The 23,268-nt window shown below is 36.0% G+C and overlaps 1 protein-coding gene across 5 annotated transcripts in view; it reads left to right on the plus strand.

Moving 5' to 3' along the window:
- The window catches only part of Lrif1 (ligand dependent nuclear receptor interacting factor 1), an 86,973-nt gene extending 76,340 nt beyond the window's left edge, over positions 1-10,633 (plus strand). For 2 of the 5 annotated variants that reach the window (XM_076574789.1, XM_042279679.2), the window contains exons 2-4: positions 5,706-7,173; positions 8,412-8,681; positions 9,464-10,633. In XM_076574789.1, the coding sequence (XP_076430904.1) occupies positions 5,719-7,173; positions 8,412-8,681; positions 9,464-9,901 (2,163 nt within the window). In that variant the 5' untranslated portion in view covers positions 5,706-5,718 and the 3' untranslated portion in view covers positions 9,902-10,633. The remainder of the gene's footprint in view (positions 1-5,705; positions 7,174-8,411; positions 8,682-9,463) is intronic. The other 3 variants (XM_042279680.2, XM_042279681.2, XM_076574788.1) reach the window with 2 other exon arrangements.
- Positions 10,634-23,268: the final 12,635 nt, after the last annotated feature.

A 23,268-nucleotide genomic window follows, 5' to 3' on the forward strand; every position in this document is an offset into this window, starting at 1 on the left:
TTTAATTTATCTGATTCAACTGGGCATAAAAATAGGAAACTCGATTTTATGAGTGCAGAGCAAAATCTGGATATTTGTGCAGTAGTATCCATCTTATTCAGGTTTGCACTGAGAACTTACTCACTTGTATACCACAGGTGGGAAAATAGCTCCTAAGGGTTGCTTCAGTCTGGCAATTACTTCATCTTCTGGAGATTGATTGGTCAGGAATTTTTAAGATTAGGATTGATGTAATTAGGTGTGAAGTTTGGATAACTAATGACAGTGCTGATTTGGATTAAGGATTAGATTTCAGGTGATTTTTGAGAAATACTGAGGGCCTGGATTCAGTGGTAGAGAATACAGACTAGATTTAAAGAAGTGGAATGGAAAATAGGCAGACCTGATCAGCAAATTACCATCTCTTTCAAGATGTTATGCCAGTTTTCTGGTCAGTATTTGGAATTAGATAAGACAAACACACAAATGCCCAGTTAGAATTACTACTGTCGGAATGTGGCTTGGTTCCATTGGAAAGAAAATGTCTCATTGCTGCTTGAAGCCTTTAGTTGTGAAGTTTTATCTTCACAACTTTAGAGTAGAATGGGAAGGGAAATGGTCTCCTAACAGCTGAAAAATACATTATTTTCAAAATTATGATATGTTCCATGGTGTTCATCATTCCATTTCTAATACATGAATGATGCATATCCATATTAGAATAGTAAAAAAAAATAAAATAAAAAATAATAAAATTTCAAAGATTACATAGTTTTGTTAGCACATTTAGCAAGACTTTTTAATTTTGAGATTGGCTATCACTGTGTTGACCTGACTGTCTTGAATACCAAGACTCATGTCCACACCTACTTCGGACCCCGAAGTTAGCTGGAACTATAGACGTGTGCTGCTATAGTTAAGTAGGTTTTCTAAAATCAGTTAGCCAGTAAGTAGAAGAGCCAGAATTAGAAGTAATCTTTCTAATGTATTTCTTTTTTCTCTTTTAAGTCTTAAAATTTAGTGTTTTTTGTCTTGTTTTGTTTTGTTTTTCAGTATAGTTTCTCGGTTCAAATACCAGCTGGTTTAATGTAGCTGGTGCACTAATAATTCTGAGTGTCCAAATTGGATTATGGGATGAAGAATCTTGTTTCTAGTTTTAGTGACAACATTAGGCCACAGAATGTGATCTCTAAGAAAATGGAATATTTTAAAGAAAGTGGAGTCTGAGTGTGATTTTGGTTAAACTATTAAATAAATTGGAGATTCCTACTAACGCTGGAAACCATGTATATCAGTTGAAAGAGTATGTATGAATTTTATTCAATTTATTACTTTTCTCTTTAGAAGTCTGCATTTGAGTTTTAAGAACTCATTTGTCAGTAAATCAAATCATTTTCAATAGCTTGTAGGAATCAATTTAGCTAGCCTGTTAATTTGCTCTATTGGGCACAGTGGAGCTATGAATAGGATAATCCATCCTTCAAGAATTTACAGTCTGTGGTAGGTTATGTATTTTCTAATGATATGTAGACTTGAAAGAAGCTGCATTTTTTTTTCTGTTGCTTTGGCAGGAAGTGGCAGTTGTAAATATAGGTAGACAGATATATAAAATGTACTATATAAAGTGTATTTCTTTGAAAAGCAAGAATATGGAAACTGTTTAGCCTATAATATAACATGTGAGACATTAAAAGTGTAATTTGTTCAGTTACATGCCATTTGAAGTATACTTGCTCTGTATTAATACAAATAATTATAAAATATAGGTTATTTCTGTTGAAGCTTCTGGTTTGTTAGGCATATTTTTCTAATAAATGAAATATATTTACATCAAATATTACACAAGTATTGAACTAGTTTTCTTGGATTGGCAATTGGAAAGAACTACGCTGGATTTTTTTTTGTATATATTTTTGAGGGTTTACTATTCCTGGTGTTTGAAAAATAATTGTAGAATTATTGAGTTTCTCATCTTAAGGAATTTCAGTGTTACTATGAAAAGCAATATTTAATTCCTTTTTTTAAAGTAGGTAGTATTAAAGGCATTATATTCCAATATTAATTGGAATAATATCAATAATGCTTTATAGTCCAAAGCTAACAAAAGTTGAGTTGGTATGACTGTCAGATATTTTATGGAAGAGCTAGAATTAGAACTTCATTTTATGTTGTTGTGATGGACCAAAGAATACTTGGTTAAATAATGTACATGACATAAAGGAGTTTCTTTGGTAAGAGCAGAGATTTCATGTAGAGAAGTTACAGTTAATGGTGTAGCTATTGATTATAGTTTTCTTTCTTTCTTTTTTTTTTTTGCAAACTGGATTGGCAATGATGAATATTAATTTAAAACTGAGTATGAAGCAGCATTTTAAAACCAGCATTAATCTTACATAGCTACATGCTAGTCTGCAGCAGTTAGAATCAGAAAGGCTAAACACCAGAGCAGAATACAGGGATGAGATGAAGAATTCGAGCCACAAGATGGTGGGAGCTAATTGAGATATTAGATATTCTAGTAAGAAAGAAGTGGAAACAAAATGGGAAAGACCTAGTAAAAGAATGAAAACTTTATAATCTGGATGTTTCATTCATTTTAGGATATGTTTCTTAGCTGTTTATCTTTTATAACCATGTATTCATGGTGCTATGAATTAAAAATTTATACGAAGGATAATAAGTCAAAGCTAACTAGGTAATTAATCTATGTGAGCTTGCAATCAGCACTCTTCCATGATTGGAAAGTAGACTATAGTACTAGTTTTAATAGAGATTAATTTTACCTTGTTGGATTTTAAATGATGATATTTAAATTAAAATGTTTGATAAAAGACCACAAAAAAGGGTGAGGATTAATAGTGGGGCTAGGAGTAAAAATATATAACTATAATAGTCATTATTGCAAAGGAGATGATTGAGGGAAGTAGTTGAAGCCATGAAAATGAGTTCAATCTTTAAGGGGAAAATACCTTGAAGGAGAAAAATGGTGTTAAAAATGAATAGGGCAATAACAATATTTGGGGGAATAATCGAGGATGAATACTTAAAATACAGGAACATTAATAAGGAGACATTAAGAAAGTCAAGAGAACATATTATACACAGTAGGAACCATGAAAGAGAAAAGCTTCATGAGGTAAAGCTTCATGTGGTATAGTAAGAGTGTCATTTGCACCAGGCTGCGGTGATACCACACATTTAATCCAAGCACTTGGAGGCAGAGGCAGACAGATCTCTGTGAGTTCTCAGGCCAGCCTGGTCTACAGAGTGAGCTCCAGGACATTCAGGGCTACACGAGAAACCCTCTCTTCAAAACCAAAACCAAAAAAAAAAGGTGTCATTGAGAATGAAGTTTTAGTAGAATTTTAGGAATGAATTTAATGATAAGGAAAATTTCATTAATGTCAACAGGATTTTTTTTTAATAGTGGATTCACTACAGCAGGGTCAGAAAACAGGATTTATGTACTCCGACACAGGCCCCTAAGGAATTATGAGAGTATGGAAAGGAAGACAGACATTCTGGCCATTTTGAGTTTCAGGAGCCCACAAGATTCTGAGTAAAATGTCCAGGGAGAGTTTGGATATATATCTTGTATCCCTACAGATACAAAATTTTTTATTGATATATATGTGGAAAAGAGTACAGAGTAAAAAGACTAATATTCTCTAGCTAGGATGAGTTGTCAAAGATGGTTGAAAGTCTTCGAATGAGAATATTTTTAGGAAAAGGTTCAGGTGCAAGCACTTCTTTATTTCTTCAAATATATCACTTATCTTATTTCATGATAATTACCTGTCTGTGTTTATATACCTGGTTTTAGTGGGGGATTCAGTAACTACATCGTTTATGAGTTCTGATAGTAAATATTTAGACTTTGAGAACCATTTAGTCTCTCTTGGAACTACTTAGCTCTATTGCAGCTCAGCAGCCACTGTGTGATAATCAAACTTTATATTTTGGATACTGCAGTTTAATCTCCTAACAGAACTTGGTACAGAATTCCTTTTTGAAGTGTTTTTCATCCTTTTAAAGTCTGAAAACTACATGCCTGTGAGTTAACATAAAACCAGAATGGATCAGGTTTAGCCTGACCCATTTTCGCTAACAAAGCCTGGTGTTTGAACCATAAAACTCGGTACTTCATTAGTTGGTTTTGAGACTTGGTGTTGTTCTCTTGCTCAGGTTCACCTTCAATCTCCTCCACCCCCTAAGTGTTAAGATTCCATGAATGAGACACCATGCTCATCTCTCATTGAGTACATTTTCATTTAATGTTGAATAAATTCATGTTGTGCTTACAATGTACTTTTTGCAGAGATAGTGCAGGTGGGTCTTTAAAACCCTGAAAGCAAGAACTGAGACTTCTCCTTGTGTTTATATTTCTCTAAACTTACTAAAAGTTAGTATAAGTTTTCATACACAGAATTCTGTTTCAAAACTTTCGAGGATAACATGTTTCAGTTGTAGTGAGGATACATAGAATTTTGGGTGTGGTTTTTTCATTTATACTTGATTTTAAAATCACACCTGTAGGTTGTAAAATAGACCTTTACACTTTAAGAATTAATGTGTGTCTTTAAGGTTTTCTTCATTTATTCTTAGTCATCTAAGAACATATCAATTTGTGGACTTCATGGTTTACGTTTTTAGACCTTAGCATGAAAAATCATCTGTAGATATAAACATAGGTATATGATAAGAATATGTAGCATGAAGGAAATTAACTGCAATGTTTATTATGAAGGAAGGACAAGGATAGTTAAGTTGGCTAGAGAATGTGTCTCTTAGGAAGTATCAGTTATGCTGAGACTTAAGCTTCAAGTAGAGTTGTATAGGAGAGAAGTACCTGGGTAGAGGAATGTGATTGCCTCTCATTACATGAGAGCACTATACTTTCTAGGATCTGAAAGGTGGTTTTAAATATAATTTGATAAGTAACCTCCAAATGGATTATGCAGAGAATGTATCTTGGCTTTGTATAAACCTGACAATTTGAATTTAAATAACAGCTCATAAGAATGAAGATTGCAATGGACTAATCTAAAAAATATATTCCTCTCAAGTATGCTATCCCTTTATGGAAAACCTCTCAACCAAAATTTCCATGATACTATGTTCAGATTGTTTTATAGTAAAAGTATTAGAAATAATTGTTGTTTTCAAGGGCTGTGGAGCATGTACCTCACATACATGGAAACAATAATCCAAGAAGGAAATGGTTTCTACATGAGTATGTTCATTAAATCAACAAACTGAAATATCACCACATCAGAGATCTCAAACAAGAGAAAAAAGTTGGCAGAATTTGTCAAGGAAGAAGATAGAACAAATTGGAGGTGGGAGAGTGATAGAAGTAGCAAAATTAGAGTTGAAATAACAGTCCTGCTTGGTAAAATAAAGGAAGAGAATAGAAATTAAAGAAGAGAATGATAATATTGTGAAGAGTCTTGTCTAATAGCACTGTGTTTGAGTACAACTTTAGAAAGCTTTTCATTTTGAAATAAATGTTAAGATTTCATAACCTACTTGTGACATCTGAATCAAAGTTGCTTATATCTTTATCTTTTCTTCAAAGTCTATTCCATTATCTTTTACATTGCAAACTTAAAATTACATACTGTTACTAAATTTTAGTACCTAAAGTAATTGCAAATACTTGTTTTAAATAAAATGTATATAACTTGTAGTATGTTGTGTTTATTTACTCAAAATATTTTTTTAAGTGTTTCAGGCTGCATGTACCAAGTAGTTCAGAAGATTGGCACGGATGGAAAAAATCTTCTGCAATTACTTCCAATTACTAAATCTTCTGGAAATCTTACCCCAGTAGTTCAGTCTCCAGTGGTATCTGACGCTTTGAAAGGGGATACAGGAAAACCAGTTCAAGTTACTTTTCAAACTCAGATTTCCAGCTCTTCCACAAGTGCGTCAGTTCAATTGCCCATTTTCCAGCCAGCCACTACTACAAAATATTTTTTTACAGGAACAGTAGATGCCTCGGGAAAAGGTAGAGTTACTTCTGTGGGGACTGGAAGTTTTACACCACCAGTTTCTAAAGTTGAGAGTCATGGTGTGAAAAATGATGGACTCACCATGCAAACATTTGCTATTCCTCCCTCAACACAAAATGATTCATCTTACTTTGTAGTCAATACCCCAAGTTTTCCAGTGAATGTGAATTCTTCAGTTTTGCCTTCTGGGCATCATTTACAGATTCCAGCCCATGCTGAAGTGAAATCTACACCTGCATCAACCTTTTCTCCTTCAGTACAGCAAAAGACACTTGCAACTGCAGCCACAAGTACCTCAGGAACAGTTGAACCCTCCCAAATACCAACAGTTATTTTTGTATCACCTGTAAATTCAGTGAAAAATAGAGTTACCAAGAACTTTCAGACTATTTACCCCAAACCAACGATATCAAATACCATGAAAATTCCACTGAATGTTGCTACAGAGACACAGTTAAAAGGTTGTCAGCATTCTCAAGCTGCTCGGATGAAATGGAATTTTCAAGAGAGTCTACAGCCTGGTATTCCGTCCCTTGTTCCTGTTAAGTCATCAAATAATGTGGCTTCAAAGATTTTAAAAACTCTTATAGGTAGAAAAAAAATGGGAGATAATACTGTAAATACACCTCTGTTGAATACCGTCAGTTCTAATGGGACACAACCCACAAATGTGCCTGTTAAAGATAATGCTTTGGTAATGTTTAATGGGAAAGTCTATCTGTTGACTAAAAAGGGGAAATGTGGTCTGCCATCACAAAATGACCAACAGAATATTCCACTAAGGAAAGATTCATCACAGGTAGTAAGTTCAAGTCCAGGCACAGAAACATCCAAAGAGGTACATAGTGCTTTGATTAAAAGTAAATCTTTCCAGTTGGAGACAAAATCACTTTCAAATACCCAGCTTGCTTCCGTGACCAATCTAAAAGCAGTGAAGAAGGAAAAAGTGAAGAGACCATCCTTTTCTATGACAAACCTACATACTATGAACCAATCCAATATCTACCTTAAACAGAGTAAGACTGTATTTACAAACCCAGTCTTTCCAGATGGATTTAGGACAGGACAAAATGCCCCCAGAAAAGGAAATCTCATCCAGAGCATAGAGAAAATACGTTCCTCTGTTGATGCAGCAACTGTTACTTCACAACAGTGTGTTTTCAGAGACCAAGAATTACAGGTAATTTTCCTGTGTCAGGGTGTTCATTTTATATATCTCTGTGGAAAATATTTCTTAATCATCAAAATTGATTGCTGTCTCCTACATACACACACACCCCACCCACATGTGCTTACTTAAAACTCTCATCTGAATAAATATTAGAGGAGTACAGTTGATAGAGTCTAAGCAGCATCTTCCTCTTTCATTATTTAGCTTGGCAAATCTGTAAGGCAGAACTAAGTGCAGAAGAATTGGAGGGTGATATGTCTTCAAGGATTAGTAAGATTGGGTGACTATGCATACATGTGTATACTGCATATAATCTTAATATCCTATGTTTAGTATATAAAAAAATAAACTTCATAGAAGAGATAGGATTTAAAGGTGGAAACTTGAGGGTAGAGCTTTACATTTTTTTCTTGCTTTGTTTTTGGTTATAGTCATGAGAAAAAAATCCATAGGTTTTTTTTTTTTTTTAAAGTATCATGAAATGGGTGAAATAGAAGATGTCAGAACCTTTCCATCAAATATAATTTTTATCAACATCTTTGAGTGTTCGAGCTATAAATTTTGTTTTTCGGGGGCGGGGGTGGCCTTTTAAAGATGTGTATTTCTCTTTAGCCCTTTCTGACTCCTCTAACTCTATAACATATCTGCTACCATTATCTGGTTAGGACATGTGTAGCCACTTTTTCTGTGCTTGCTTGCTTAGTAATGTTAGTGTCTGTCCCCTTCAGTACAAAACTCACTGAATTTTAAAAACTAAGGAGGTAAATTCTAATTAAAATGAGATTGGTTGGAAACATTAAACTTACAGAAGACCACATTCTTCACATGTTGTTATGTAAAGTTTTTGTTTTGATTTATTTTGTTTTTTAGTGCCTCGATATGTAACTCAGGCTGGCCTTGAATTCACCATCATCCTGCCTCTGCCTCCAGAGTGTTGGGATTTATAGGGTACCATGCCCGGCCCAGATTATTTTAAAGTTGTTGTCATATCTAGTCTCTCCTCATTTACTTGAGAATAGACCTTTGTTACTTTTCTGTACAATAAAGTGAGTAATTGTATGGATATTTTAAGTTTGTATTAAATTTAAATTCAGTTTTTGAATGCATGGTAAAAATAAATGAAGTGCAAATCTTTTAAAGTATGAATTGTTCTTTTGTGTGAGAATAGCTAATTGCTTAGTTGCATGTCTGACAGAGTAATCTGAGTAATTAGCAATATTGTTTGTGTTTTCTTCTCTTAATTCCAGACTCAGTATGAGATGGCATCAATGTTAAAGAAAGATTCTCAAGAAAGAAATAAGAAGTATTCTCAAGGAAGCACCACTAAGGCATCATATGTGAAGAGTGATGCTGAATTTAAAAAGCTATTTGGTCTCACTAAAGATTTGAGAGTGTGTCTTACTCGAATCCCTGACCATCTGGGCTCTAGAAAAGGTTTGGATTCCTTTAGCAGTTTGATGAAGAGTAGTTCTTACAAAGATGCAGACTCTGTGCTGAAGGAAGAAGAAATAAAACAGGTAATTTTTTTTAAACTGTATGACATTTTTGTAGGTATGACAAAGATACAGAGTTATATTTATCTTTTATCTGGTTTTTAATGTGCAATAGATTGAATGATGATTTTTTTTACCAAATTTGCAAATATCTCATACTAAACAATGACAAAAGGAATTTTACACACAGATAAAAATATATCCCTAATTTGAGTTCTAAGTATTTTTAGTCATCTGGTTTTTTCCTTTTGTAATGTAACAGATAGTCAAAAGTTTTTCAACTAGTTATCCTGTTTTAAAGAATTACCTAAAGGAAATAAATATAAAAGAAAATGTGAGCATGCTGATATTCGTTGAAGTATTAACACTTAATACATTCATAAGCAGCATATATAGTCAGTAATGCACTATACTGTTAATTATGCTTACATACATTATAATCTAGTATTGTGAACTTCAACCTTTTCAGATAAACCTTTTTAAGGAGAAGTTTCTACATGTGCCTACTTTGCAAATGAATGAAAAATGAAGTCAATTGTTTTTCTCGGGTAGTTTCATTTTAGTGGTAGGTTAGGATGACTTCTAATACCCAATTTAAGCAAGACCATGTAAATAAACTAGCTTGTTTTCTAGGACTATGATTGTGACATTTCATTTTGGTGCCATTTAGTAGCATCCAATTTTTACTATAGTTATATCCCCAGTAAAATTTGTAGAATCAAATTTAATTGCTGTTTGTTTGATATTTGATTTGAGAGCATGTGGCATAGCAATAACATTATTTTTTGTCTTATTTAACATTGCAGCAGAGTTTTCCTAAGAAAAGAAAAGCAAAAACTGTTAAGAAGATGGATTACACAAAAAGGAGAAAAATTAAGAGAGCTGGTAACACGGTCATGAATGGAGCAGATGTTACCAATTCCCAACTGCTTAGTACTTTACCAGCATCAGACATAACACAACAAAACAGTGTCACAAGACATAGCACAACCAACGAAGACAAGATAACTGAGATAGAACACTACTCCCATGAGAAACAGGAAAAAGGCACATTAAGTTCAAGTACATCTTTTGAACCAAGTAATTATTTTAATAAAAACTATACTGAAGATATTTTTCTAGTGACACCACCAGAATTAGAAGAAACTATCAGAGATGAGAAAATAAGAAGACTTAAGCAGATTCTAAAAGAGAAAGAAGCAGCTCTTGAAGAAATGCGTAAGAAGATGCACCAAAAACAGTAAAATGTCTAGAATTTAAAGGCTTGTATTACTACAGTAGTTCCCTCTTACCTGCTGTGGATAGGGTCAAGACCCCCAGTGGATGCCTGAAACTGGAGATGATACCAAATTCTGTATACAACTGCTATAAAATCATGACGTTTATTCTGATAACTAAACGTCTACTTAAATGAATGACAAGCAAGTAGTATATACAGTGCGGATACACTTAATGAAGAGGATTGTTGATATTCTGAACAGGACACTGAAGTTTTTGTCATGCTGCTCAAAATGGCATACATTTAAAAGTTAGGAACTTCTTTTTGGAGTTTTTCATCGATATTTTGGACAGAAGTTTATCATGGGCAACTGAGAATTGAAAAGGCAACTGAGTTTTAAAGGATTGTTGTCACTTATAAAGGCACTCTGAAAGTGTTTTTATATATATATATATATATACTTGAGAGGTACAGAAAAGATTGAGTCCTATGACTTGTCAATAATCTACATGAAGTATTTTGACATACTTGTTTTGGAAGAGAATTTTTGGTATTTTTCTGTGAAATGAAATCCCCCAAATTTGAATATTTTGTACAAGGTGTGTATTAATGTTATATCTTCAACTAACTTCCTCAGGTCTTATTGTATCCTAAAATCCTATTATCCAAGATAGGAAGTCAGCTGTAAGCTTATCTTTACCATTGAGTTTCTATGTGTTCTGTCTTGATCTTAACTATAAAAATGATACAACCTGTTCTCTGTTGTTATTTTTATTCCATCAAGAAAATTTTTCAGCGTGAAGGGCATATGTTTTTTGCATTCTTACAATGTTATGTATTCTAAAAATAAGTTTGAAATTTAAGCTCTTTCATGATATATTTTATTTTTGGGTCACAAATTATGTTTTAAGAAGCCGGAGAGATGATTCAGCAGTTGAGAGCACTTGCTGTTTTCCATAGAACCCAAATACAGTTCCCAGCCCCCATGTCAGGTGGTTCATAAACACCTGTAACTAGAGCTCCAGGGGACCCAATGCCACTTTCTGACCTCCAGCACCTACATACATATGCCATAGTCACTTTTATACACATACACAGAACACTACATTTTTAAATTTTATGTTACTTTAACAGCAGCTTCTTCACTTTTTGGTACATGTGATACATAGATTATCTATCTGAAAGGTAGTTCTGTGTAGCTAGAGTTTTCCAGTCCTGCCTGGCCCACGGTCAGGACAAATCTCTCACCAGCTGCTCAGACCCAACCAAGTAAAACACACAGAGAATTATATTGCTTATAAACTGTATGGCCATGGCAGGCTTCTTGCTAGCTGTTCTTATATCTTAAATTAACTCATATCTATTAGTCTATACCTTGCCACGTGGCTCGTGGCTTACTGGTACCTTACATCTTGCTTTTCATGGCGGCAGCGGCTCTTTGCCTCAGCCTTCCACTTCCCTGAATTCTCCTCTCTTCTTGTCCCGCCTATACTTCCTGCCTGGCTACTGGCCAGTCAGTGTTTTATTTATTAACCAATCAGAGCAACACATATACAGAACATCCCACAGCAGTTCTGGACCTTAGTCACATGTTAAAATGTCTCAAACAATAGTTTTTCTCTAGAAGCATCCATTTTTTCCTGGTTAATCTTTGATTTGGGAAAGTTAGAAAATATAGTTAATGGATGGAGAATAAAAAATTAAGATTAGCTAGTTTAAAAAAATCAACAAATCTCTGAAAATAAGATCCCAAACTGAAAGGACAACAAGAAGAAAACATAAACAGAAATATTAATACATCAATTAGATTCTGCTGCTTTTTGTAGTAATAGTTTTATTGAAGTATAATTTGCATACCATAAAACTTACCCCTTTAAGTTACACTCAGTAGGGTGAAAGCATCAGTAATTTCAGAACACTGACTCCCCCCACATAAATTCTGTAGCTATTAGCTGTCATCCTGCTCTTTATCTTCACCTGTGCAACATCCTGCTTCAATAAAAACTGCCATGTGTGAGCATTTCATGTACATGGAATCATACAATATATTTTCTTTTGTAATTATCCCTTGGCCAAATATATGCAGGGTGTATTCATATCCTAACATATATTTATACTTTGCCTTTATTGCCTATCAGTATTCCATTGTATGGAATATTAGTATCTGGAAGATTTGTTCCCAAATACCCCAAGGATATCAAAATCCGTTTGTCTAAGTCTTGGACATAAAATGGCATAATGTTTATATATTATCTCACCACAACCACTTCTATATCTTAAATATTTCTAGATAAAGTAAGCTACATAACAAGGTAGTTTGTATTCAATTATTTAGGGAGTAAGAAAGTCTTAATCTAGACAATCCAACAGTGTTAACACGATTGATTATAGAACTCATCTAAAAATGGACTAGGTTTTGTTTATCCATCTAATTGATGCATTTGGATTATTTCCAATATGGGATACTGAAAATGCTGTGAATGTGTGTAAGCTTTCCTATGAACATATGTATAGCATGAATTGCTAAAGGTCTTATTAATATTTGATACATATTTCACTTACAGAAGACAACACTTCTGCCTCAGTGAATCATGACTGAATCTGTTTCCTTGCTGATTCCTTCTCTTCCTAATTAATATTTTAAGTGTCCCAGGCCTCAGTCTCTTTGTTTCTCTACTTCTACCTACTCATTTTCTTAGTGACCTCATTTAAGTTCAAATATCTGTTTACACTTGATAGAGAATTGATTGATGGCAGATCAAAGTATGGATACCACTAAAGTCCAACATTGCGAACCAATGAATTTTATTGTGCTTATTAACAAAAATATATGGGGAAGGTTATTTAGAGGGACAGAAATGACTCAAAGCAGTATCACCCAACCCCACCTCATCATTGACAATAGCTCATGAAAATTGGAAACCTGGAGTACACTACACAACTTGAAGGCAGACAATCCAACAGATTTGAGAATATCCTTTTCAGGTAGCTCAGGTAGTCTGATCCTATTCTAGTCATCTAGGCTGGTCTTTGCCTCTTTCAGGTAGCTCATCTTGTCTGGGAATAATCTGGGAAGCTCACTTGTCTCAGAGTGTCTTTAAGCAGTTCTTACACCTTACTCATGCTGGAGGAGGGCCTAATGAGTCTGGTCATTTTTCAGGGACTTTCTCAATTTATTTTGAGTTCATGTCCCAAACTTAATGAGCTTCCCCACAGTATGGAACATTTCACTTCCCTTTAAAGCAACCTTGTCCTAAAGTGTTTTTCCCCTCAGAGTTATAGGTTCATGTTGAGAAAACTACTATACAACAATCTAACACAGTTTTAGCATCCTAACAGTGTTTATTAAATAAAATAAGTGCAATAAAAATCATGATAGACATACTTTTCATCAATTTCATTTTCTTCTATTTTAATCTATGTATTTATTTTCCTATTTATTTTTCTACCTATTTCTTGTGAAGAGTTTGCTATTAGCTGAATTTATCAAGTGTGTATTTCTTCTGATATATTCTATAATATTTAAAGGGTGGCTTGAATCCTTTATTAAAAAGATACTGAGTTTGATCCCAGAACCCAAGTGGAAAGTGTTGTGCATAGTGACACATAGTGCTAGGGAGGCAGAATCGGAAGTATTTCTGAGCCAATGAGACATCCAATCTCAAAGGAATCAAAGCATTTTCTGAGGACTACACCTAGGTTACCTTCTGGCCTCCATACCACATGCATGCACACCTATGCCAACAACAAGAACAATATTCACAGTATATGTTTCTGGTCTCAAACACCAACTCTCAGTTGAATTCATATGAAGATTTCATCATTATCACAAAAGAAGTCTAAAGTTACTCTTGTACATCTTCAGTAATTGTCATACTGTTCAATGTAATGGCCAGTTAGTCTTTCATCTTTTTCTTAACATGCCAGTGATATTTGACACATTATTCAAAATTTTTGATTTTTTTATTTAAAAAGTATGTTTATTCATCAGCAGTGATGTAATTTATAATTACAAGATCCAGTGAAAAGCCACATTTCTCAATGTTCTCAGATTTCTGCCTTCTACTTTTTTTAAATTTGGGGACAATAAATCAGTATTCTAAAATATGGTTATCAAAATTATATTTTAAACATTTTCAGCAATCTTAAGTACTTACGAGGAACTATATATAACCTACAAGAATAATCAAATTGAAAAACACAAATTGAAATTTAGGCTGTTACTATAAAATAACAGTCCCTCAAGGGATCACATGGGGACACTACCCATTTAATGACTTACTTTACATTCAGAACATATTGTACCTTGGAAGATTATTCCAAGAACTTAAACTGCATTGTGTATATGAACTCATCAATAAGCATTTTGTCTTTTTATTACCCTGTCTTGTTTTCTTTGCTGTTAATATTACTATAGTGTGTGTGTGTGTGTGTGTGTGTGTGTGTGTGTGTGTGTGTGTGTGTGTAATAGGCTAGGATCTGTATATGAAATAGAACATGTGTCTTTTTTTTTCCTTCCGAGGTAAGTGACCTTGCTTAATATTATACATTCTAAGTCCATCCATTTTCCTTCAAATTTTGTGATTTCATTGTTCTTTAGAGCTGAATAATTTACAATTTTACATATGCACCAGGTTTTCATTACCCACTCATTATTTGTTAAACAACTTGGTTCCTTCCTTGATTTAGTCAATGGAGCTATAATAAATATGCGTCTGGGGTGATTGCTGAGCATTAAAGGCAGTGGCTACTCTCCCAGAGGACCTGGATCTAATTCCCAGCACTTACATGGCAGCTCCCAACCATCTGTAACTCGAGTCCCTGGGTAATCTAACACTCTCTGACCTTGCACACCAGCCATGCATATGTTACACAGACATACATGCTGGCAAAATACTCATACAATTTTTTTTTTAATTTTAATTACAATCCTCATTTTGAAACTGGTTTGATAGCCATAACTACCTTCAACTCTTCATTCTAAATTTCCTATTTATTCAGGAAGCAGCTCAGCAGATCTTCTACCCTCTCTCAGATATATTTGTTTCATGTTACAAAGGGGGTAGGAATGATGGACATTCCTGCCAGGTCCCACCCAACCTGTCAAACAGTCCTGAATAGGGGAATGAGAATTGAGAAATAATAGGAAAAATAGAGACATAAATGTAAAAAAAAAAAAAAGACAAAAGACAGAGACATAGGATAGCTTTGAGATGGCTGAGTCAACAACCACAGTAGCCCTGAGTTTATTTCTCACAGGCTTTTTATACCCAAAGCAAGGGGGGCAAAAGACCTCCCCCTCTCAAGGACACCATGGTTCAAGTAACAAAGTAACACCTCCTAAATTTTCAAGACATCTGGTAACCACACCTTCGGCCAAACATCCTGTTATCCAGCCTTAAGGGGCAAAGATAAGATTGAACTCTCTGACCTCGAGTCAAGATGGCATCAAGCCACAAGCTGGAGTCACTGTGGGCTCTCACACATTCCTGCCTTGTTCCTGTTTTTATGGGATTGCTTTGAGTTTTGTTTTGTTTTTCTCCATTTAGGATAATACTGAACATAGGTTTGTCATATGTAGCCTTTATTATGCTGTTATGTTCCAAGTACTATCTTCTCTAGGATTTTTATCATGCAACATGTTGGGTTTTGTCAAAGGCTTTTTCTGCATCTAATGAGACAATCATGCTTTTTTTCTTTAAATACATTTATATATTTTTTTCATTTATTAGCTTACACATATTGAACCATTTTTATCCCCATGTCTCTTGGATAAAGCCAACTTGATCATGGTGGGTGAACTTCTCAATGAGTGCCTGTATTTGGTTTGCAAGTATTCAAGAATTGTGCATCTATTTTCATCAGGAGCAGTTGTCTGTAATTTTGTCTTTGTTGTTGTTATGTCTTTACCTGGTTTGGTTATTAGAGTAATATTGGCTTAGTAGAAGGAAATTGGAAGAACTCTTTTTCTTTCCTTCCTTCCTTTCTTTGTTTCTTCCTTTTTTCTTTTCATTTTTTTCTATAAAATTTTAAGTAGTATTGATTGTGTTTTCATTGAAAGTCTGGTAGAATTCTGCTATAAAACCATGTAGCCCTGGCTTTTTAGTTGTTGGCTTTTTTATTACTGCTTCATTTTCCTTATGTTTTATGGATCTTAAGTTTTCTTGTTTTAACTTTGATAATTTGAATGAATCAAGAAATTCATCTATTTATGTTAGATTTTTCAACTTAATGGAGTATGGGTCCTTTAAGTATTTCCTGATAAGATTCTGGGTTTCTTTGTATTTTGTATTGTTTCCTTGTTCATTCCTGATTCTGTTAATTTTGACTATCTCTTTTTTTCCATTTTGTTAGTTAGGCCAACAGTCTGTTTATCTTGTTCATCTTTTCCAAGAACCAGCTCTGAGATGTATTGATTCTTTGTATTGTTTTCATTTCATTGATTTCTGCTCAGACTTTCATTTCTTTCTGTCCATTGGATTTGGGTTTGGTTTGTTAATTGTTCTTCCAATATCTTGAGTTTTATCATAAGGTTATTTATACTCCTTCTGATTTTTTTAATGTAGGGACTTAGGGCTATAAAGTTACCTAATAGAAATACTTTTAATGTATTTTAAGGATATTGTTGTATTGTGGGTTTGTTTTCATTTTACTCCATGTATTTTTCATTTCTTTGATCTATTCATCATTCAGAAATGGGATACTTAATTTCCATGAGTTTGTGTACTTAGTAGAGATGTGTTTGCTATTGATTTCAAGTTTGATAGTTTTTAATTTTATTTTATTTTATGAACTTTTATTGAAAATATTCTTTTCTCATACAATATATCCCAACCACAGTCTCCCCTCTTTCCACTCATCTTAGCCTCCCCCGATACCTCCCTTCTCCCCCAGAGCTACTCCCTCTGTTTCCTCTTCAGAAAAGAGCAGGTCTCCAAGAGATGCCAGACAGATAGGACAAAGTAAGATACAATAAGATAAGGCAAAAGCTCCTATGTCAAGATTAGACAAAGCAACCCAATAGGAAGAGTCTCAAGAGCAGGCAAAAGAGTCAAAGATATACCACTCCCACTGTTAGGAGTCTCACAAGAAAACAAAGCTAGCCGGGCGGTGGTGGCGCATGCCTTTAACCCCTGCACTCGGGAGACAGAGCCAGGCAGATCTCTGTGAGTTCGAGGCCAGCATGGGCTACCAAGTGAGTTCCAGGAAAGGCGCAAAGCTACACAGAGAAACCCTGTCTCGAAAAACCAAAAAAAAAAAAAAAAAAAAAAAAAAAAGAACACAAAGCTAACAGACATAAGGAGGACTTGTTGCAGACCCAGTCAGGCCTTGTACTTGCTATTTCAGTCTATGTGAGCCCTGCTTAGGTGATTCAGGGGGCCATGCTCTCCTGGTATCCTCCATCCCCTCTAATTCCTACATTCTTTCCTTCACCTCTTCTGCAGGGTTCCAAAATCTCCAAGGGGAGGGACCCAATGGAGACCTCCAGTTTAGACTCTCTTCACATAATGTCTGGCTTTGGGTCTCTGCATCCCCTACTATCTGCTGCCAGAGGAAGCCTCTCTGATGATTACTGGACAAGATACCAGTCTATGAGTATAGGAAAATATCATTAGGAATCATTCCATTGATTTATTCATTTGTTCTCTTTTGCCAATCATGTTTGGTTCTACCTTTAGGTCTCTGTGCTGTCTAGTCACTCACTCTCAGGCATCCAAGCAGTGTAGGGCATGGACTCCCTCTGGTGGGGTGGGCCTCAAGTTAAACCAAACATTGGTTGGCCACTCGCACATGTTCGACACCACCATTGCCTCTGCACATCTTGCAGACAGGACAGTGTCATTGTAGGTGGAGGGTTTTGTGACTGGGTTGTTTTCCAGGTTTTCTTTTCATAGCCTGCAAAGTACCTTCTTGCACCAAAGAGCCTAGAATATAGGGGTGAAGGCTCCCAAGCCTGCACCAGCTGGACCTCTTGATGGTCAATGAACTGAGTAGAAGATATCCTTGGTAATGGGGACTAGCTGCCAATTTTCAGAAGGCAACCTTCTGTAGCACGAATCTTAGAAAGTCTTATTAATAAGATCAAACCTGAAGCTAGGTTTGGGGGTGAATGCTGGAAGATCAGAGAAGCAGAACAAGCCACAGCTGCCTCACCTCACCAGTTCCTCAGCTGATCCTCTTTCTTCAGACTGGAAGCCCCTCAGTCCTTATCCAAATAAATCTCAGCTGAACTGCTTCTCAAAAACCTGAATGCTTAACCAGCCTACTTCCTGGGCTTCACGCCTTATATACCTTTCTGCTTTCTGCCCTCATTTCCTGGGATTAAAGGCTCACTTTCTGGGATTAAAGGCATGTGTCACCATGCCTGGCTGTTTCCAATGTGGCCTTGAACTCACAGAGATCCAGATGGATTTTTGCCTCTGGAATGCTAGGATTAAAGGCGTGAGTGCACCAATTGCTAGCCTCTGTATCTAGTGGCTGTTCTGTTCTCTGACCCCAGATAAGTTTATTAGGGTGCACAATATTTTGGGGAACACAATACCACCACAACCTTCTGTCTTTTCATCAGCCTGAGTTGTGTAGAGATCTCCACAGGACCTCCATGACCAAAAACTCAACCGAATATAACCAGTCTCACCACTGGAAGCCTTGCCTGGCTAAAAAAGATGTTCAGTTCAGACTATATCCTCCATTACTAGGAGTCCTCACTAGGATCACCTTCAGAGATTCCAGGCCATTTCCACTGCACTAGGTTTCCATACTGTTCCCCAGGTGCCCCCAATTCCAGTTCTCCCCACATTCTCTCCTCCTCACTCCCTATCCCTTTCACTCCTCAACCACTCTTGGTCTGTGCATTGTAACTTGATTATCATTTACTCAATAGTAATATCCACTTATAAGTTAGTACATACCATGTTTGTCTTTCTGGATCTGGGTTACCTCACTCAGGATGATTTTTTTTTTCTAGTTCTATCCATATGCCTGTGAAATTCATGATGTCATTTTTTTTTAATTCTGAATGATACTATATTGTGTAAATGTACAGTTTCTTTATCCATTCTTAAGTTAAAGGACATCTACATGGTTTCCAGTTTCTGGCTATTATGAATAAAGGAGAAATGAACATAATTAAGCAAGTGCCCTTGTGGTTAGATGTAGTGACCTTTGGGTATATATGCAACAGTGGCATGGATGGGTCTTTAGGTAGACTGATCCCCAGTGTGCTGTGGATATCATTCTATATAAATAAAACACTGATGGCCAGTGACCAGGCAGGAAGTAGGTTGCCAGACAGGAAGTAGGTGGGACAAGGAGGGAGGAGAATTCTGGGAAGTGGATGGCTGAGGGGAGAGACACTGCAGCCACCACCAGGAGAAGCAGCATGTGAAGATGCCGGTAAGCCACCAGCCACATGGCAAGGTATAGATTTATAAAAATGGGTTAATTTAAGATAAAAGAACAGTTAGCAAGAAGCCTGCCACGGCCATACAGTTTATAAGTGATATAAGCGTCTGAGTGATTATTTTATAAGTGGATTGTGGGACTGCGGGGCTTGGGGAACCTGGAGAGAAGCCCTCCAGCAACAAATGGCGCCCAACGGCTCGAGTTTCCACCTTAAACCTGACAATATTTAATAACCAATTCTAAACAGAGCCAAAACCAGGTTCCTGCTTTTTGTCTCATACAGGCAGCTAGACGCCGCAAAACGCAGGTTTGAACACTGGCGGAAACAGTATGGTGGAAATGAGACGTCTGCCAGCAGCACATTACGCTGTGTGGTAGATTTAGTCTTTACTAGTATTAAAAAAAAAAAAAAAAAAAAAAAAAGAGGTTTCTGGACTACATGCTGCTTTGATAAAAGCTTAGACCTACTATTTCTGAGAATTGATGATTCCTCAAGCTGGCGGAAAACGTACCACTGCCATGATGGGAAGCTGAAGTGGGCAGAGCCAGCAGCCACAGCGCTGTTTCAGTCTTAGAATGGTGCAGCTTAAAGCAATAGGCTCGAGGTAATATAAAACATAAGCCACGTAAAGATGGCTACCACACAGAGAATCTGGATTATGTTCTCTTTGATATTCGTAATTGAAGAAAAATATTTGATTACAAAAGCTGTTGAGTTATGCCAAAATGTATATTTTAAAGGTACCTTCACTTCAAAATTTGGATTTAAGGATATGTTGCTTTGGAAAAGAGATTCTGCTTTTGTTTCCACAGAAAGCCAGAGGCTGTGGATTTGTTCCAGATTAAGATACATCAGGTTTCACCAGCCAAGACCCCCTGAAAGGTCTCCGATGACATCATGGCCCAGATGATCCAACTTCCAGAGCGGTTTCAAGGCAACTGGTTCACACAATACAGCCTCACAGACTACCCCATAGGCCTAAAATTTTCTTTGTGTCCCCATAAGATACAGCGCCCCCCTCCAGCAGGAAGTAGTAAGAGATGCTACCTCCAAATTCCCAAATATACCAAGCTGGCTTTAGAGGTGGAATTGGCTCACTCCCCCTCTAAACCCAGACATATTGCTTTAAAAAAATGGTTAAGAGATTCTTGTGTCCCAAATCAAAACAGCCCTCTGGTGTGGGACAGGGAAAAACCAATATTTTTATTTAAAACAGGTTGGTTATAAATGTGATCTCTTTCTAAAAAAAGGGGGGGGGGATATGATATAGATATATAGGAGGATATAGAGATGATAAGATACAAGGGTAGATTAATGAACCTACTTTTAAAGAACAACTTGTTTAAAATGTTTTACATTGGTAAAGATTTTAGTTTATGTTTAAAATGTTTTACATTGGTATAAATTTTAGTTTATTGATACAAACTTGAAGTTAATTTTGTTATAATGTATATATATATTTCTATTCTTGTTTGAGGTATTATGTTTATGTAACTCATTTAAAATTGTAATGGATAATTAAATAATAGATTAATAATTAGTCATCTATGATAATCATATCTGTAGCCATGTTAGTTAAGTTTTCTAGGTATACATAGATATATTTCAGATAGATAGGTAATCTTCAAACACTTCATAGACCTAGAGAATATGGCATTTAAATAACTTAAAATTCTGTTGACGTGAGACACAATTGCTCCTGGCTACACCAATTGATCCCAAGAGAATGTTGGGCTTCTAAGACATTTCCATTTGGAAGTTTGTCTTTTTGGCACAAAATGGCCTACTGGGCAAAGAACTGCCCTTGCCTTGATGGCTGACAGTACAAATGCAATGCTGTCCTTTCTGGACAAGCGGGACACAAGGAAAGCGACCACTGTACTCTGCCAAGACAGGGTAAGATGGTCTTTCAGAAATCCTGCTTCTGAAAATGGTCTGTCAGATACTCTATAGGCCTGTAGCCAATTTAAATGCACCAACAATGCTGAAAAACATTAGGTGACTGTCCAGGCTGCCAGTTGTCTTGGTCTACTTTTGCAAGATTCCCGAAAGTTGCTTGCATCCATCTACCATTTCTCAGGTACCATTATGTTCCTTCTCAGGTCTTTGATGTGGTTGAAAACTAGATAGTTGTAATTTCCTCAGTTATGATAAAAGATAAGTTAGATATGAAACCTTAAATTCACAAATATAAGATAAATAGGACATCTTCTTTAATATTGTAACTGTAATTCTTGCTCGATAATTGTTTTGTTATATGTAATTTTACCATGTTAAAGTTAAAACCTTACTTTTTAAAAAAAGAAAAAAAGGGGAAATGCTGTGAATATCATTCTATATAAATAAAACACTGATGGCCAGTGACCAGGCAGGAAGTAGGTTGCCAGGCAGGAAGTAGGTGAGACAAGGAGAGAGGAGAGTTCTGGGAAGTGGAAGGCTGAGGGGAGAGACACTGCAGCCACCACCAGGAGAAGCAGCATGTGAAGATGCCGGTAAGCCACCAGCCACATGGCAAGGTATAGATTTATAAAAATGGGTTAATTTAAGACAAAAGAACAGTTAGCAAGAAGCCTGCCACGGCCATACAGTTTATAAGTGATATAAGCATCTGAGTGATTATTTTATAAGTGGATTGTGGGACTGTGGGGCTTGGGGAACCTGGAGAGAAGCCCTCCAGCAACACCAGTCATCTCAGCAGCTGCCAATTTTATTTCCATAGTGGCTGAACAAGTTTGCATTCCCACTAACAATGAAAGAGTGTTTCCTTTGCTCTAATTCCTTGACAGCATGAGCTGTGTTGTTGATCTTAGGCATTCTGACAGGAGTAAGTTGGCAACTCAAAGTAATTTAAATTTGCATTACCCTGATAACTAAGGATATTGAACATTGAAGTGTTTCTCAACCATATAAATTCCTCTATTGAGAATTCTATATTTAGATCTGTACCCATTTTTAACTTGATTATTTGATATTTTAATATCTAGTTTTATAAGTTCTTTATATATTTGGGATATTAGAACCCTATCAGATACGAAGTTTTAAAGTCTTTTCCCAATAGGATTGCCTCTTTGTCAGAGTGACAGTGTCCTTTGCCTTACAGAAGATTTTCAGTTTCATGAGATCCCATTTATTAATTGTGGATCTTAGTGTCTGCACTATTGGTGTTCTATTCAGGAAGCTCTTTTGCTGTGGGATGTGTTTCTGTATGCCTCTGAGTATGTGTTGCTCCTATTGGCTAATAAATAAAGCTTCATTGGCCTATAGCAGGGCAGGATGGAGCAAGGCAAGAAAATCCAAGAGAGATAGTGAGAGAACAAAGGGAGTGGGAAAAGACACCAGCCTGCCACCTAAAGAGCAATAAGATGAAAGCAGACCAGTAATGCCACGGCCATGTGGCAACACATAGATTAATAGGAATGGGCTAAGATGCAAGAGCTAGCTAGCTATCAAGAAGCCTGAGCCATAGACTATAGAGTTTGTAATTAATATAAGCCTCTGTGTGTTTACTTGGAACTGAAGCAGCTGCATGACTGGACTGGACACAGGAAAATGTCCATCTATATATAGCACCCAACATGTATTGCTAGAGAGCTTCTCTCCAGGCCCCACCAAGCCCCGCAGCCCCACAACCCACATATAAAATAATCACTCAGACACTTATATTACTTATAAACTGTATGGCCATGGCAGGCTTCTTGCTAACTGTTCTTATATCTTAAATTAATCCATTTCTATAAATCTATACCTTGCCACGCGGCTCGTGGCTTACTGGCATCTTTACATGTTGCTTGTCCTGGCGGTGGCTGGCAGTGTCTCTCTCTCCATCTTTCTGTTCCCTCAATTCTCCTCTCTCCTTGTCCTGCCTATACTTCCTGCCTGGTCACTGGCCAGTGTTTTATTTATATAGAGCGATATCCACAGCACTTCTCCTTTTCTTCTTTTTTCAAAAAGGAAGATTTTAACTTTAACATAGTAAAATTACATAT

Source organism: Peromyscus maniculatus, chromosome 6, assembly GCF_049852395.1.
Source record: "Peromyscus maniculatus bairdii isolate BWxNUB_F1_BW_parent chromosome 6, HU_Pman_BW_mat_3.1, whole genome shotgun sequence".
NCBI lineage: Eukaryota > Metazoa > Chordata > Mammalia > Rodentia > Cricetidae > Peromyscus > Peromyscus maniculatus.